Source organism: Amblyomma mixtum, chromosome 7 (genome assembly GCF_055824585.1).
Source record: "Amblyomma mixtum isolate Tamu chromosome 7, ASM5582458v1, whole genome shotgun sequence".
In the NCBI taxonomy this organism is placed as follows: Eukaryota; Metazoa; Arthropoda; class Arachnida; order Ixodida; family Ixodidae; genus Amblyomma; species Amblyomma mixtum.
Genome location: NC_143018.1, coordinates 71162157 through 71176810, shown reverse-complemented (window position 1 = coordinate 71176810; position 14654 = coordinate 71162157). Strand labels below are relative to the sequence as shown.

The window sequence follows — 14654 nt, the reverse complement described above, 5'->3', positions numbered from 1 at the left end:
GCAACGGGCGCTTGATCGCGGAGGCCACACACGTGCACAGGAGCTTTCAGACCCCGCCCACGGAGGGCGCCCAAGGCCAAGCTCATCATCATCATCATCGTTTTTCTCCGCCGCGAGCTTTCGCTATCTATATCGCCATCAGCATCTCCAGCTCGTTTTTTTTTTTGTTGTTGTTGTTGTTGCTGTCAAGTGCTGGGATTTGCGGTAGTGCGATAGTTATCGTGGTTTATGGCTTTGCCGCGGAGCGTTCCTGTTTTAGCTCGACGGGCAAGCACCTTAACAGCTACACGGCTGGGAGTTTGCTCTCGAACACGGCAAGCATGCGGCAGGTCGGAAAATACGACGTGGCCGAGAAGTGCGGCAGTTGCGACTGCGGCGTCCCGTGTGTTCGTTCTTTTTCCGTGGTTTTTTAGCGCTCAACAATTCCTTCAAGTATGTTTAAATTTTCGTACGCGACTCCAAGCGCCGAGGTTTTCATGGGCCTAAGTCGGGAACGTTTCCGGCTGGAGATGAAGCTTTCCAAACAGACGTTTAAAGTGAGCATCCCTGAAAACTGCGTGCGGCTGTTCTACGCGATGTCGTTGTACGTGCTGTGGGTCCGCAGCAGCTGCGACGGCAGCAGCACTAGTAGGGACTAGTAGTCAGTTCAGCAAAAACTTTGTTAAAATAAAGATTGGGAAGCGGGGGGTGGCGAGGCGTCGGCTTGCAATCGTGTAAATACAGTACTGATCACAGTGCAGAGTTCGGGGTGCGCCTATTATGCGCGGAAATAAAAAAATCTGATTTTTCGCGCCCTAACTAGGGGTGCGCCTATTATGCGAGTGCGCCTATTACGCGAGTAAATACGGTACTCCCGAAAAGAAAATGACAGGTGTAATGTTAAGAGACAAATAACAGCAGAGTGGGTGAGGGAACGAACACGAGTCAATGACATCCCAGTCGAAATCAAGAAGAAATGGGCATGGGCAGAGATATGACACGAAAGCAAGATAAGCAATGGTCTCCTAGGGTAATGGAGTGGATTCCAAGGGAAGGCAAACATTTCAGGGGGTGGCAAAGAGTGAGGTGGGTGGCTGGAACACGGATAGGGTGGCCACAGTTGAGTAGGTGCAGGATAGGGCTAACTGGAGGTAAGTCCTCTCTTCTGCACTATATGTAGTTAGCTGATGATGATGACACTGACATACTGGGTCCAGATCATTTAGTTCAAACATACAGCTATCCATACAGAGCAAAGTTCCATGTACTAGCTGATCCAATCAATCAAGAGCAGAGAAATAGGCTTACTACATTCAATATTTTTGTGGCGTATAACAAATGACGAGATATATATTTACTAAATAGTTGTACCACAACAAGCTCTTAGAATGATACCACAATAACTGGTGCGGCTTTTCACAACAAGTACAAAACTTCCACGACAATTTCCATGTGCACGGGACGAAACCACGGGAGCCTAACCCTAATGCACAGCAACTCACTCAATGAGCTTGTCGTACCACAACTACAACATGCACCTCCCCACCAGTTTTAGCACAGGATACTCAACACTACTGATTCAGATAACAGCGGAACAGACAAACCAGCATCATGATCCATCATTAACAGTTGCTACGCTCGCCTTTCACACAGCACCGTCATTCTCATCCATAATCTCATGTCTCATCCATACTCTGTACTCATCAAATTCTTCCTCTGCTATCTTTCTTTCTTGTCCCTTCCCAAGAGTAGGATGGCATAGCAAACCAGACCTTGGTTTGGTTTCCTACCTCTTCATCATCATCATCAGCCTGACTGTGCCCACTGAGGGCAAAGGCCTCTCCCATGTCTTTCCAATTAACCCTGTCCTGTGCCAATAATGGCCACCGTATCCCCGCAAACTCCTTAATCTCATCCGCCCACCTAACCTTCTGCCGCCCCTTGCTACACTTGCCTTCTCTGGGAATCTACTCCGTTACGCTTAAGGACCAGTGGTTAACTTGCCTTCGCATTGCATGCCCTGCCCAAGCCCACTTCTCCCTCTTGATTTCGACTAGGATGTCATTAACCCGCGTTTGTTCTCTCCCCAACTCTGTCCGCTTCGATCTCTTAACGTTACACCTATAATTTTTTTCTCCATAGCTCGCTTCGTTGTCCTTAACCTAAGCTGAACCGTCTTTGACTGCCCCATAGGAGAGTACCGGTAAGATACAGCTGTTGTATACTTTTCTCTTCATGGTGCATAAAAACTGCAATACAGATTATGGTGATTCAAACTCTCGATTGCACGGTGAACTGCACAAATAATCTTTACATAAAATAGAAACTAATTTATAAGTTTCCAGTGCAACCAAGAGCTACGATACAAAAAAAAAAGGCTCCAATGGTAGAAGGTTGACATTCTTTACGTAGAACCTTATAAAATAAGCATTTTCCACTCCTTCAAAACCCTGGCATAATCAAGTTTGTAGCAAGCTGTAACAGGAATCTGACCAGTGTGTAATTCAATTCGATTAAAATGTCACCTTTGCTAATGGCGACGACGTGCACTTACCGCCACTAGACACGCCGGCAACCGCACCATCCGAAGCCATCTTGGTGACCGCCAAGGGGTTGTAAGTCCAGGACGTACCACAGACCTCGACTTTGAGGTCGTTGTCATGGTAGATCTGCTGCACTCGACCTATCTTGCCCAGGGTCTAGGAGAACAATGGCAAGAGGGCGAGAAATGAAGCTCTCCGTGACAACTGACACACTAGCGCTCAAAATGCAGGAAGGCTGCAATGGCTCCCATACAAAGCATAATCAGCGTCACTGTTTTCTCTTTCCCGCCCATGAGCCAACTAATGGGGGAAGCTCGAATTTATTTGTACACTTGTTGATTTTAAGGTTAGATCACACAATGCTAGGCGTAAATAAATCAAGGAATAAAGTCCTTCATTGAGAGAACGAACCAATACCTATATATGGTCCAATTTTTACGGGAATCCCCCAAGGTGGAGTAGATTTGTAATAAGGAAGTAATTACACATTGACGTCCACCCGAGCGCAGCCAACTCCACCTTGGGGGATTCCCGTAAAAACTGGACCAACACTGTTCCCACTTCGAGTTATGGATCAATTTGCTCTCGCCCTACCATAAGCTTGCCGTCCCGGTTAGCTCAATTGGTAGAGCGACTGCTCCGGTGAAGCGGTGGTTCCGGGTTCGAACCCCGGACCAGGACGAATTTTTTTTTAACTGCGAAGTTTCTGAGAAAGCTGTATAGCTTTCCTGTGCAGCCATATGGCTGCGCTCGGGTGGACATCAATGAGTAATTACTCCCTTATTACAATATGTACCTACATATGTGTGAGTCTGACTCTGAAATGGTCACCACAGCAGAGATCAAAGATATATTAAGATACAGCAAAGTTTGGCTTTGGTATGAAAAAAACTGTAAAGCAGTTTGTTCTACATAGTCAAACAGAAGTCAGCATCGGACTTCTCGCATTTTGCCTGGGTTTTTGAACTGCACCAGGGAAGTCCAAGTGTGCACTATTTTGATGCCCCGTGTTGGGCACTTTCCCAAACTAGCCAGACAGGTTTATTTCACAACCCTCACGAATGTGCGAGTTGGGCTGGAACACACCGACGTTGCCTCAGTGTAGAAAATAATTTTTTTTTATGCATCCACACGTTTCACGGGGCAGGAAGGAAAGGAGAGAGAGAGAAGAAGAAGAGGAAAGGCAGGGAGGTTAACCACAAGAGTTACAGACTTCGGAACACACCTGCCATCTGGAGTTTCCCACGCACTCAACTCTCACCAGAAATGGCAACTATCAGTGTCGCAAAGAAGTTAGCGTTCAGAGTTCTGCGATGTGTGCTAGCCTTTTCCTTATTGGTTGCTTTTGGGCTTCAGTTACATCAAAAACCACCCCACAAGGATTTGCACCACTGACCAACAAATACGCCACAGCACATCCTAGTCACCCGTCAATGTCATATGCCGTGCTCCGACTATTTGCCCACCACTGTTTACTCTGAAATGTTTCTGTGACAAAACTCGAATATCTTCAATCCAAGCCTACAAAAACTTGAAAAAAGTGCCATCAGCCAGCGCTCAACATATGCCTCAGGTCGCAACGCAAACCAACAAACAAATCCACGCTAGTGCGCTGCCCTAAACCCATACCTGTCCCCACGCTGCACCATACTTCTCGCGTCTGTGGTGTTAAAATTCCACACCCTGTTTCAAAGCTTGGAGAACTGACAGCTGACACGTGAGGCAAAGACACGAGTTCGTTTCTAAGGGCAATGGTGACCAGCATACCAAGAGGGGGGATAGACAGGATGGAGACTATGCCTCTGCATCCTGCATTAGTAGCAGCACTATCTGAGCTGACATTTCCGGTGTGTACACAAGCCTTTGTTGCTACCTCCACCATAAATCTTGCCACTGCCATGTTATCATTTAGGCCATGCACTCCTATTGGTCAGACGTGCCTCATGAGCTGCTATGCTGCTACATGCAAATGGTTTTATTACAGTTGGCACCCAATACTTTGAACTCAAAGTACACCGAAAATTTGTCCAAATTATGCGGTGCTCAAATCAGAGGTGCATTTTTGATACACCTGATGTTGACGAAAGCGAAGAGCCAGTTCCAGCAAATCAATACTCAAAATCAAAATGAGCAATGGCTTTGCTGCATACAATAAAACTGCCGTCCATGTCATTCTCATTGAAAGACCACGAGTTGTCCAACTCACGGGGGCCATCGCTTCAGCCCATTCGCCGTGACCCCTCTGGAGGATCTTGATGCGCTCGAGGTCACTGCAGATCTGGACCAAGTCGCCGACGGCAAACTGCTGCGATGACGCGGAGTCCCCCGAGCCACTGCCACTGGCCGATGATGTTGATGCAGTTGGAGCGGTGTTGACACGGGTCAGCACCGCAGGGTTGAATGTCCACCTGGAAGCAAGAAAAAAAAAATAAAATTGAAGCTTTAAATCCCCGCCGCAGTGGCTCAGTGGTTAAGGCACTCATCTACTGAGACGAAGTACCCGGGTTCGAATCCAGCCGTGGCGGCCGTGTTTCAATGGAGGCAAAGCGCAAAAGATTCCCGTGTGCTGTGAGATGTTAGTGCACATTAAAGATCCCCATGAGGTCCAAATTATTCCCGAGACCTCCACTACCCACAACTTTCTTCCTTCTTTCTTTCTTTCTTTCTTTCCTTCCTTCCTTCCTTCCTTCCTTCCTTCCTTCTTTCTTTCTTTCTTTCCTTCTTTCCTTCTTTTTTCTTCCTTTCCTTCTTTCTTTCTTCCTTTCTTTCCTTCTATCTTTCTTTCTTTCCTTCTTTCTTTCTTTCTCTTTATTTCTTTCTTTCTTTTCCTTTCTTTCTTTCCTTCTTTCTTTTCGTTTCTTCCTTTCTTTTTCTTTCTTTCTTTCTTTCTTTCCTTCTTTCTTTTCCTTTCTTTCTTTCTTTTTCTTTCTTTCTTTCTTTCCTTCTTTCTTCCTTTCTTTCCTTCTTTCTTTCTTCCTTTCCTTCTTTCTTTCTTTCTTTCTTCCTTTCCTTCTTTCTTTCTTTCCTTCTTTCTTTTCCTTTCTTTCTTTCTTTTTCTTTCTTTCTTTCCTTCTTTCTTCCTTTCTTTCTTCCTTTCTTTCCTTCTTTCTTTCTTCCTTTCCTTCTTTCTTTCCCTCCCTCCTTTATCCCTTCCTGAACCCACCAAGATTTGCCAGACAATTACAGCGCCATTTCCTTTCCTCAAATACAATTTTCATTTTCTTTCTTTAAACTTAAGAGTTGTTACATTTGTATTGTAACTCTATGCAATGTTATCTGGCTATTCGGATTAAAGCATGTGCTCATACATTCATCAGTGAGCATCAAATGGCCTAGCAATGATGACACCTGTTTGCGCAACATGCACAGTGTCCCCAAAAAATTACGCATGTGACAACGTTTTTCAGAAAGAAAAATTCCGTCTGACCAGAGAATCCAATCAAGCAAGGATGCCTTGTGGATGTCAAAGTGAGCACTAACTAGGTAGAACATACGGTGATACAGACAAAAGTTTGCAGATCACACGACATACCAATACGTCCTTCAAAGAACGGTCAAACATTACAGTATTAAAGTATACAAAATTTACATGAGCTGTGGCCATCCTGAATTCAGAGAAATCACACAGCCCCTCCGAAAGTGCATAATCAATTCTAACAGATAACTGACTGAAATGAAAAGAATATTACATTCTTTTAAACATGCCACATGGTGGATAATTATTAAACTGCAATTTAAACAGTGACACTACCGAGTGAATAGGCATAGGTACTGTCGTGGTTCATACCTGTTCGCACTTGGATAAGAGACTACAATGTCGTGGTCTTCGTCAACTCCAATCACTGTACCCGTCGTTCCAAGGCACTGTTAGGAGAAAGGCACAACATGTTCGTGATGAGGCCAACACCCCAGGCAACAATCAGGATGAGCTTTAGGGCATCAATTTAACAACACTGGCCATGACCACTTCCGCCGAGCAGACAGCCCAAGATTCTAATTTCCTCAAACAGCAGCCCTCTTCTCGCCATCACCAATTTTAAGTGTGCTTCAATCGAGTGAATCAACAGCATTTCAAGCTTAAAAATGTATTTTGCTCTTGTACACCTCACAACACTGACAGGTATGCTACCTCTTTTATTTGTGAACAAGTCATTGACAAGACACCACAACTTTAAAAACACATCTCATTTTCCAGATGTAAGGCTTCTTTTAGGAATTCTGTGCCTGACAGCAAACATGGTACGACATAGGTGCCTAACTTTCTGCGGCGGAAAATTTTCGATTCCGTGAACTGAGAACAAAAATCCGCGAAATTAAGCGGGAGACATCAAACAATGCTGCAGGATGCACCTCGCGTATATTCAGAACCAAGGTGTGAGTACAGCGTGAATTTTTTTTTTCCCCAGTTTTTCAAGGTAGCTAAAGCAACCTTCGCCACTACGCTTGAGAGCCTCTAGGAGAAGCCATCTCTTTAATGATTTAGCGGCAAAGACGCGGCATGCAAGTGCGAAGATGAAGAAAGAATTTGGAAAGAAGGAAAGAAGGTGGTTTGGCCCGTGAGAAAAAGAGGAGACTGAAAGAGGGAAAGCAAAGGCTGAATGGGCATAGGACTGAGCAACTCGAAAAACCAAGTGGGGGACCATGGCAGTGACAGCAGCTGCTGCTGTGTGGGAGGCTGTGTGCGTTGAGTATCAGAGGCTTGGAATCTCTCGATTGCTGTGCGCGCATCGAAAGCGTTGCCTCTTATACATGTTGACATATCCGCTGCTTCTGTATTTTAGCGTGCGCCTGCGTTTCCTGGGGGACCCTCGGCTATGGTTGGCCTGGACAATTTGAGATAGCATTTCAACCATACAAATACTAATATAAAGAAAAAAATTCTCCTAAGTTCTCAAACTTCCCCTTGCACTATATTTGTGCAAGTACTTAGTTTTCACTGATGTCATAGTGGCCACTATCTTTGGGACCAAATGTATAGCAAAAACTGATATTGTGAAGACTAGCCTCAGTATCCAAAGATGGCGCCCCTAACATCCTTTGAAAACTAGCTACAGGCCAAAATTGTCGTTTTTCATTATACTTACGTTCCTATTTATGCCCATAAAGCAATCGCGTCAAATAGGGAATATGACTGCTAACATCTAATTTTCATAAAAAACGATTAAATCTGTGATTTTTCGTGCGATCGCAGTATAGGGGCCTTAAGTATGACAGAACAGCCCAGCTTTTGTGTCACATGTGCTGGACAAAAGTGCAATGAGGTAGCAAGCCTAGCAAGACAAATGTATGTCAAACAACACAAACATACAGGTATAAGACAGCAATAACAGTGCACACATAAGGCATCACAATGTTACACAGCTGTACAGTCTTGCAGGCTCGTGCTGAAGAATTTCCAAAAAGCCTGCAATGCTGCTATCCTAATGGCATCAACTAAACTTTTTTTGTACGTACAAAGAATAGAAACAGACTTTCATGCAAGCTACCACGTACTGCGTCTTTTCAAAATCACTGCACAGACATTTTTAAAAAGCATTCAACGTACCTCATACATTCCGTCTGTCCACCCTCCATGGCCATGTTGCAGCGATTGAACGATTTCTAGATCTAGATCGACGTTGACCTGGTCGCCCACTTGGAAGCCCGCACCTCCCGATCGGCCTGGACCCTGCTCCCCTGCAAGCGAAGGTTTTTCAAACAAGTTTTTTCAGGTGACCAGCGAGCCAGCCAGGACACACAATGATACGCCATTAGTGTTCCATCACTCAGTCTAAAGCAAATGGCTGTAAGCTGGTAGAACTCATTCGACAAAGAGTGAGCTCTTGCACAACACAAAGAGATAAACAGAATGTAGTGGTCGTGCTGAAACTCTGCAGCCTTACCTAGCAGAGGTAGGTGATCCCTATAGACAGTGCCACCCTTTGCATCGTTGACAACCTTGAGGTCCGCCTGGATATAAAAGGAAGCATGTGTCTGACATCAGATGAACAACTTGTGATCGTGCCACACAAGCCAAATTTGGAATGTACACATAGGGCCCTTTGTTTATGAATAAAACCTGATTTCACCCAACACTTGCACCAAACAGGTTCCTTGAAATTTGGGTCAAACACAATTTTCTACCTAAAAATGCATTTTTTGCAGAACATAGTTTTGCACTGCACATAGCTAAAGTCACCACACAATAATTAGCGGGCATCTTACGCTTATCCCCACGTAGTATTTTCAGTTTTAAACCTTTTTTAATGCTTGCTATCCATGATGCAGCTTAATTTGAAGCAAAGTTTGAAAAGTGCGTTGATAAGCGAGAGACCAAAGCACTGCTACTAGCCAGGCATCTTACTGGAGTCACTGAGAAACCAAGTGCTACCTAATCTAACAACTTCCTGCTCTAAAGCTCTTGTGCATTTAAAACGGTCGACGAGATAATGTAAACATACTTTTTCACTGCACAAACAAGGACAGGTTCCGCATGGATGCAGAAGTGCTCAGCAAAAGTTGGTGCTGTTTGCAACAAAACCATTCAAACAAATGACAAAAAAAAAAAAACAGATTGGGTAGGCACCTTTTAATGTAGCCTGCCATTTTCATGTTGTGCAGTAAAATAGCAGTTTATGTCCCGCATGGAAAATGAGCATTCCTAGTAAATTAATGTCCCTATTTATATTTTTCAAACTTTCCGCTGAATAACCCAATTTGCACTCGAATTTTAGCTAACAAAAATGTCGCACAATTTTTACCCCAGAATACAAAAAAAAAAACTGAAAACAAATGGCTCTATGCACACAGGGAATCTCATTCAAAGACAGCCCGCAAAAGTGCCTGTTCAGAGCAAGAAGGCCACTAATAAGCAAGAAAGACCGCTATATTCAACATGTATGTGCCAGGGAGAAAAAAACACTCGCAAGATGTGCACACAAGCGTCTTCCCAGGGCGTCCCAATACATTTCAATCTAACACATAAAACTTAAGAAGGTGGCAGCCATGAAATGACAGTATACCGCGTGCACTTCTCATAACATGCTCCCCAAAGGACCCTCCTGCGTACAGCTTGTTTGTTCAAGCAAACACCTAATTACACTTTGGTGAGATGTGCACATTCCTCTTGTGCATAGGAGCGCACGTAAAATGCTTCTGCTCCTTTTGTCACATCCCTCCCCAAATCCACCACCGTTACACATATAAGCAAACACAGTGCACTGCTCCCATCTGCTATCAACAACACCTTTAATTTTTGTACTGCGTTGTACCTTTTATCCTCACAAATAACAAGATAAGAGAACCTTGCTTTCCATTGTAGAGAGAAATTGGGTAGATCATTCTTGATAATCACAAATGGAATCAGGGAAAGGAAAGCCTTAGGGTTCTTGCCAACGTTTCGACAAAAGGAAGAGACCCAGACGAAGCCAAGTCCTCTCTTCAAGCACCCTGAGGCTCTTTCCTCCCTTGTTCCCTTTGTGAGAACCTTGCGTTTTGTGATGTCAATGCACAGCTCCAAACAAAAAAATAAAATAAACAGGGCTACCTTTTAGCAGGACACATTCACTGCAAATGGACACATCACTGCAAAAAGTACATCACTAGAGCAGGTCCAATGTATTCTTTCTTCTAAGTTAGAGATAAGGTTATCGATAGCGATTTTTTTAGATACCGAATTAACGACATATTGAACCATTTCGCTATGCCCTTCGAGTCCGCTATATGCAAGTTTGACTGTACATTAGGCTACTGAAACACCTCTCCAGGCAGATAACTAGAGGTACAATATACTGAAAACAATTTTAATAATACATAAATAGTGCCAACTGCATTCCTGCCACTTCAAAACACTCTGGGCCAGCAAGTAAATGAAGGAATGAAGTAAAATCCAGCAATGCAGAAAGTTGGGCGAGTTAGTAATACATGTTGAACTTAGCAAAGCGCAATTAAAAGACAGAGACATAGAAGAAGAAGCACACAGGACAAATGCTTGTGCACAAGCGTTTGTCCTGTGTGCTTCTTTTTCTATGTCCCTGTCTTTTAATTGAGCTTTGCTAAGTTCAAGAAGTCAAATCCTTCGTTTACTTGCTGCCAAACAAGACGACACACGTACCATGCCTTCAAAGCCAACACGGTAGAGGTTCTTGGCGCCATTGTCCCACACCACGTAGGCCGCACTGCGGGGGCTCGCAGCGCTCCAGTCTTGGATCTCGGTCACCTTTCCCCTGCGCCCATTGCCCCCGTCCTGATCTTCCCACTGCCAGTCGACACCACGGACGACTCTCGCACCGGGGAACATGCCACGGACGCCCATCTTTTTGCTCTTGCGACGAGGTTCCATCAATGCTCTGCATTGTCAAGGGACACGAAAACTCATTTAACTTAAAAATAAAGGGGGGAGAGGGGATTATGTATAGACAAAGAAAAAGGGAAGACACCCGGGACAAGGCTCGGATAGCTCTCTACATGACTAGAGGGTTATGGTTAGAAAAAAAAAAAGGGAAGACACACTGAATAAGGCTCAGATAGCTCTCTACATGACTAATAGAAGAATGAGATGAATTACCTGATGCTCCTATGTTATTTTACAGTGAGCTCTAGTTGATTCCACATTACTTAACATAAACTGGTAAATTGGTTTTTGAGGAAAGGAAATGGCGCAGTATCTGTCTCATATACCTCCACGGACACCTGAACCGCACAGTAAGGGAAGGGAGGAAGGTGGGAGTGAAAGAAGAAAGAGAGAAAGAGGTGCCCTAGTGGAGGTCTCCGGCAATAATTTCTACCACCTGGGGTTCTTTAACGTGCACTGACATCGCACAGCACACGGGTGCCTCTTGCGTTTAGCCTCCATCGAAACGTGGCCGCCGCGGTCGGGTTCGAACCCAGGTACTCCGGCTTGGTAGACGAGCGCCTTACCACTGAGCCACCGCGGCAGGTTTACTTAACATCCACGTTATTTGAACTCAGTCTGGTCCTGTTAGCATCACATGTATTAGAATACCTCCCCTTTATTCAAACTCGGTGAAATTTGAACAAGTTTTCAGTCTAGTTCTCTTCAAGTTCGAATTTTTCAGACTTAACCGCAGTGTGATGCTGCAAACTCCGGCTATATTTATGCGACTAGGCACAAACACCACTTTGGCAGTGAGCGAAGGCATCATCACAACTATGGAGGCTCAGGAAAATAAACAAGCATATATCTGTCGTACTGCCGGCATAGCATGGATGCAATTAGTAACATGAGTTTACATTTTTGTCCCATTATTTTGGTGCAGTACCCCAAAAGCTTCAGCTCGCATTGTTACAACAAACCAGAAAGTGTGGTACATCTCATATTATACGATCACATATCTGTATCATCAGTACACAGTTAACAGCAGTTCACTGGTTTGGACTGGTGCAAGATTAAAAATGAGTGAGGCCATATTAGAAAATAAATATGAAAGCGAACATTGCTATAATAAATACCCGCCCATATTTTCCACTTTGAGGGCAATGCAAGAGCGGGGGCTCGTTGGTGCTTCATACTGATCAAATCGCGCTAAAAGGCACAGAAAGACGAAAACACAGCCAGACGAAGCGCATACTTTATAAAAGCGATACGTTTTGTGAAGTAAACTAGTTGAAAGTATGTGCTTCGTCTGTCTGTGTTTTAGTCTTTCTGTGCCTTTTAGTGCGATTTGATCAGTAGGGGTAACACTGTTTGTTACCCGTCAAGGACATCTGCCTGAGTTTTCACCGTGCACTGCACTACTTTTCTTTCCAGTGTTACCATTACCATTAGAGCTCGACCAGATAGTACTTGCACACATGCAACTTACCGCTCACTGCCCGGATTGGTTATGCGAAAAAACCGGTGCCGAAGCTGGTGTTTGTCTCCGTGGTAGCACATGGAGCAAAGGTCATAGTTGGAGCACTCAGCACACTTCCACCGGATTCCAAAGATGGGCTGCTGACGACAAGTGTCACACATGGTTCCCTCATGCTTGATCCCTGCGGAAGGGAAAGAGAACCCAATCGTTGCTTTCCTTGAACCTAGACAGACCGGCTCGTAAATACCAAGGTTTCCCGACAACAATCTCTGAGTGCGCAACACAGGTACAACTCAAAAGATGGCTCCGATTTATGACTAGTGTCGTACGTGCCGAAGTGCAAGAGATGATACTCAATTATGACCAGTGTCTCCCTTCTGCCCCCAATAATTAGAAAGCACATGTCTCTCATATTTTGGCCTGCAGGCATGCAGTACAGTAGGAATCATAGCATACAATGTATTTTTGCTCAAGGCTAGAGTCGTGTTGGTATATTTACCATCGAGCCAGTCACATCACTTTGAGACGGTTGTCATGCAAGTGAAGTCTATGCAAAGCTGGCTCTTCCATATTCCGATATCTTATGGTGTGACCACACATAAACCAGTTTACACATGAGCAATGCTTAGTAACCAATGTAAGCACACATCATACTCTGTCTGTAAGTTAGAGCATTATGTCGTCCGGACATTCTCAAGCCAGTTCTTTAAAAAAAGAAGTGAGTTTTAAAGTCAGTTTGCAAACAGAATAATTTTGGAAACCAGAAGAAATAAAGCGGACGGCGCGAATTCTGCCTCGCATCAAAGTCGAAGGAAAACGCGTGCTCTAGGAGAAGAATTCGTTCGGTGCGTCGGTTTCTCGCCACACAGCAAGCAGGCGTCTTTTGAAGTTTTCTTACACGAGTAACCGAGGGGAAAGATACAGCAGCCTTTGTTGTGGGGCGAAGTTAATGCGAGCAAAGCGAGCGCGGTAACTGTGATAGATCGCGCATATGTGCGCCTGTGTTCTGCTCATGGACACGAAAGGGAGAAGAAAAACGGATTGAAGCGGCACAACTTGAACAAAATAAATAAATAAATAAAACAGTGGCGAGCCGTACGCGCAGCGCGAAAAATAAATAAAAGAGGCGAGTTTTTTATGAATGACGGCATCGTTGCTACTGCGCAAAGGTATTTTTCGGCGGCCCACGAAATGACTAAACTTTTTTATCCGATTTACTGCACGATAGAGTTTTGACTTAGGATCTGTAGGATGTTTTTCTTGAGTACTGTCTTCGTGAAACGAGCCTTGCAAGCATCAGAACAAGGGAACACAGGGCTCGCTCCAAAGTCCGTTAGAACTCTGACTCAAGCGTCGGCACAAAGTCGACGAGTGAACCTGGCATTAAAACGTTACCACACGATTCCAGCACGGGCTTTAAACTTACCATGATTCCTACCATGGCTGACGAGAAATCATAAAGCGCTCGACAACATGTTTCAAACAGCACGCAACAAATCAAAAGCAGCAGCAATAGTTTTTCCTTCCGTTTCACTCGGAAATGGTACTCTACTCGCTTGTGCAAAGCGGCGGTCTCGGCCTTCTTAATTAAGTTAGGCAGGTAACCGCGCGAAGCCGCGGGTAACCTGAGCGATCAGAACAGTTTCACATTTGATCCCATCCAAAGAGTTCCTACGGAAGCCAAGTTTATTTTTTTTTTCGAGCGCTCCAAACCCACCTGTGGGTGCACTGTCAACGATGCGGAGATCGTAAGTGCCCGCGCAGCGATAGTTGGCTGCCGTGCCGTTATCCCAAACTACGACGACTTCTTCCAGCGACTCGAAGTTGCGCACGGTGCCCAGGTGTCCATCCCCGCCGTCTTGCTTGCCCCATTTCCAATCGGGACCACGGATCACGCGCGATCCGACGCCTTCCATGACATTCGTCCGGTTCGTCCGCGATGGCCCGCACTGATCCATGCCTTAAAAATAGTAGGGCATGCCCTTCCAAGGTTAGCTGGGAAGAGAGCGCGCGATCCGGGCCGCAGAGTTCGGCCTCCCGAGTACGACGACGGAACTGTTTCCTTTCTGACCGCCGACCGACGCCGACAGCGCAAGGTTTTCTCACTTTTAAACGTCGCAATAGTAGGAGAGGAATATCGACGTCCTAGCAAGACGTCTGGATAACCTGCGAGTTATTCTCCCGGAGAGAAGAACTGCGCATGCTCAGTGCAAATATTTACTAGGCGCGTACTTTGAATGGCTTACAACGCGGCGAGATGCTCGCGGCATTCAGGGCGGTGGGACTTCGTTCGTAGTTGTGAAAATTTTCAGTGTCGGAATGCGACTCTTCGGCATCA

The 14654-nt window shown here is 45.1% G+C and overlaps 1 protein-coding gene across 1 annotated transcript in view; it reads right to left on the bottom strand.

Moving 5' to 3' along the window:
- The window catches only part of mib1 (E3 ubiquitin-protein ligase mind bomb 1), a 547510-nt gene extending 533097 nt beyond the window's left edge, over positions 1-14413 (bottom strand). The window contains exons 1-8 of the mRNA XM_089552897.1: positions 14034-14413; positions 12326-12497; positions 10615-10849; positions 8405-8471; positions 8068-8198; positions 6310-6386; positions 4729-4930; positions 2534-2678 (exon numbers count right to left, since the gene is read on the bottom strand). Coding sequence (XP_089409023.1) covers positions 2534-2678; positions 4729-4930; positions 6310-6386; positions 8068-8198; positions 8405-8471; positions 10615-10849; positions 12326-12497; positions 14034-14274 — 1270 coding nt within the window. The 5' untranslated portion in view covers positions 14275-14413. The remainder of the gene's footprint in view (positions 1-2533; positions 2679-4728; positions 4931-6309; positions 6387-8067; positions 8199-8404; positions 8472-10614; positions 10850-12325; positions 12498-14033) is intronic.
- Between the last annotated feature and the right edge of the window lie 241 nt (positions 14414-14654).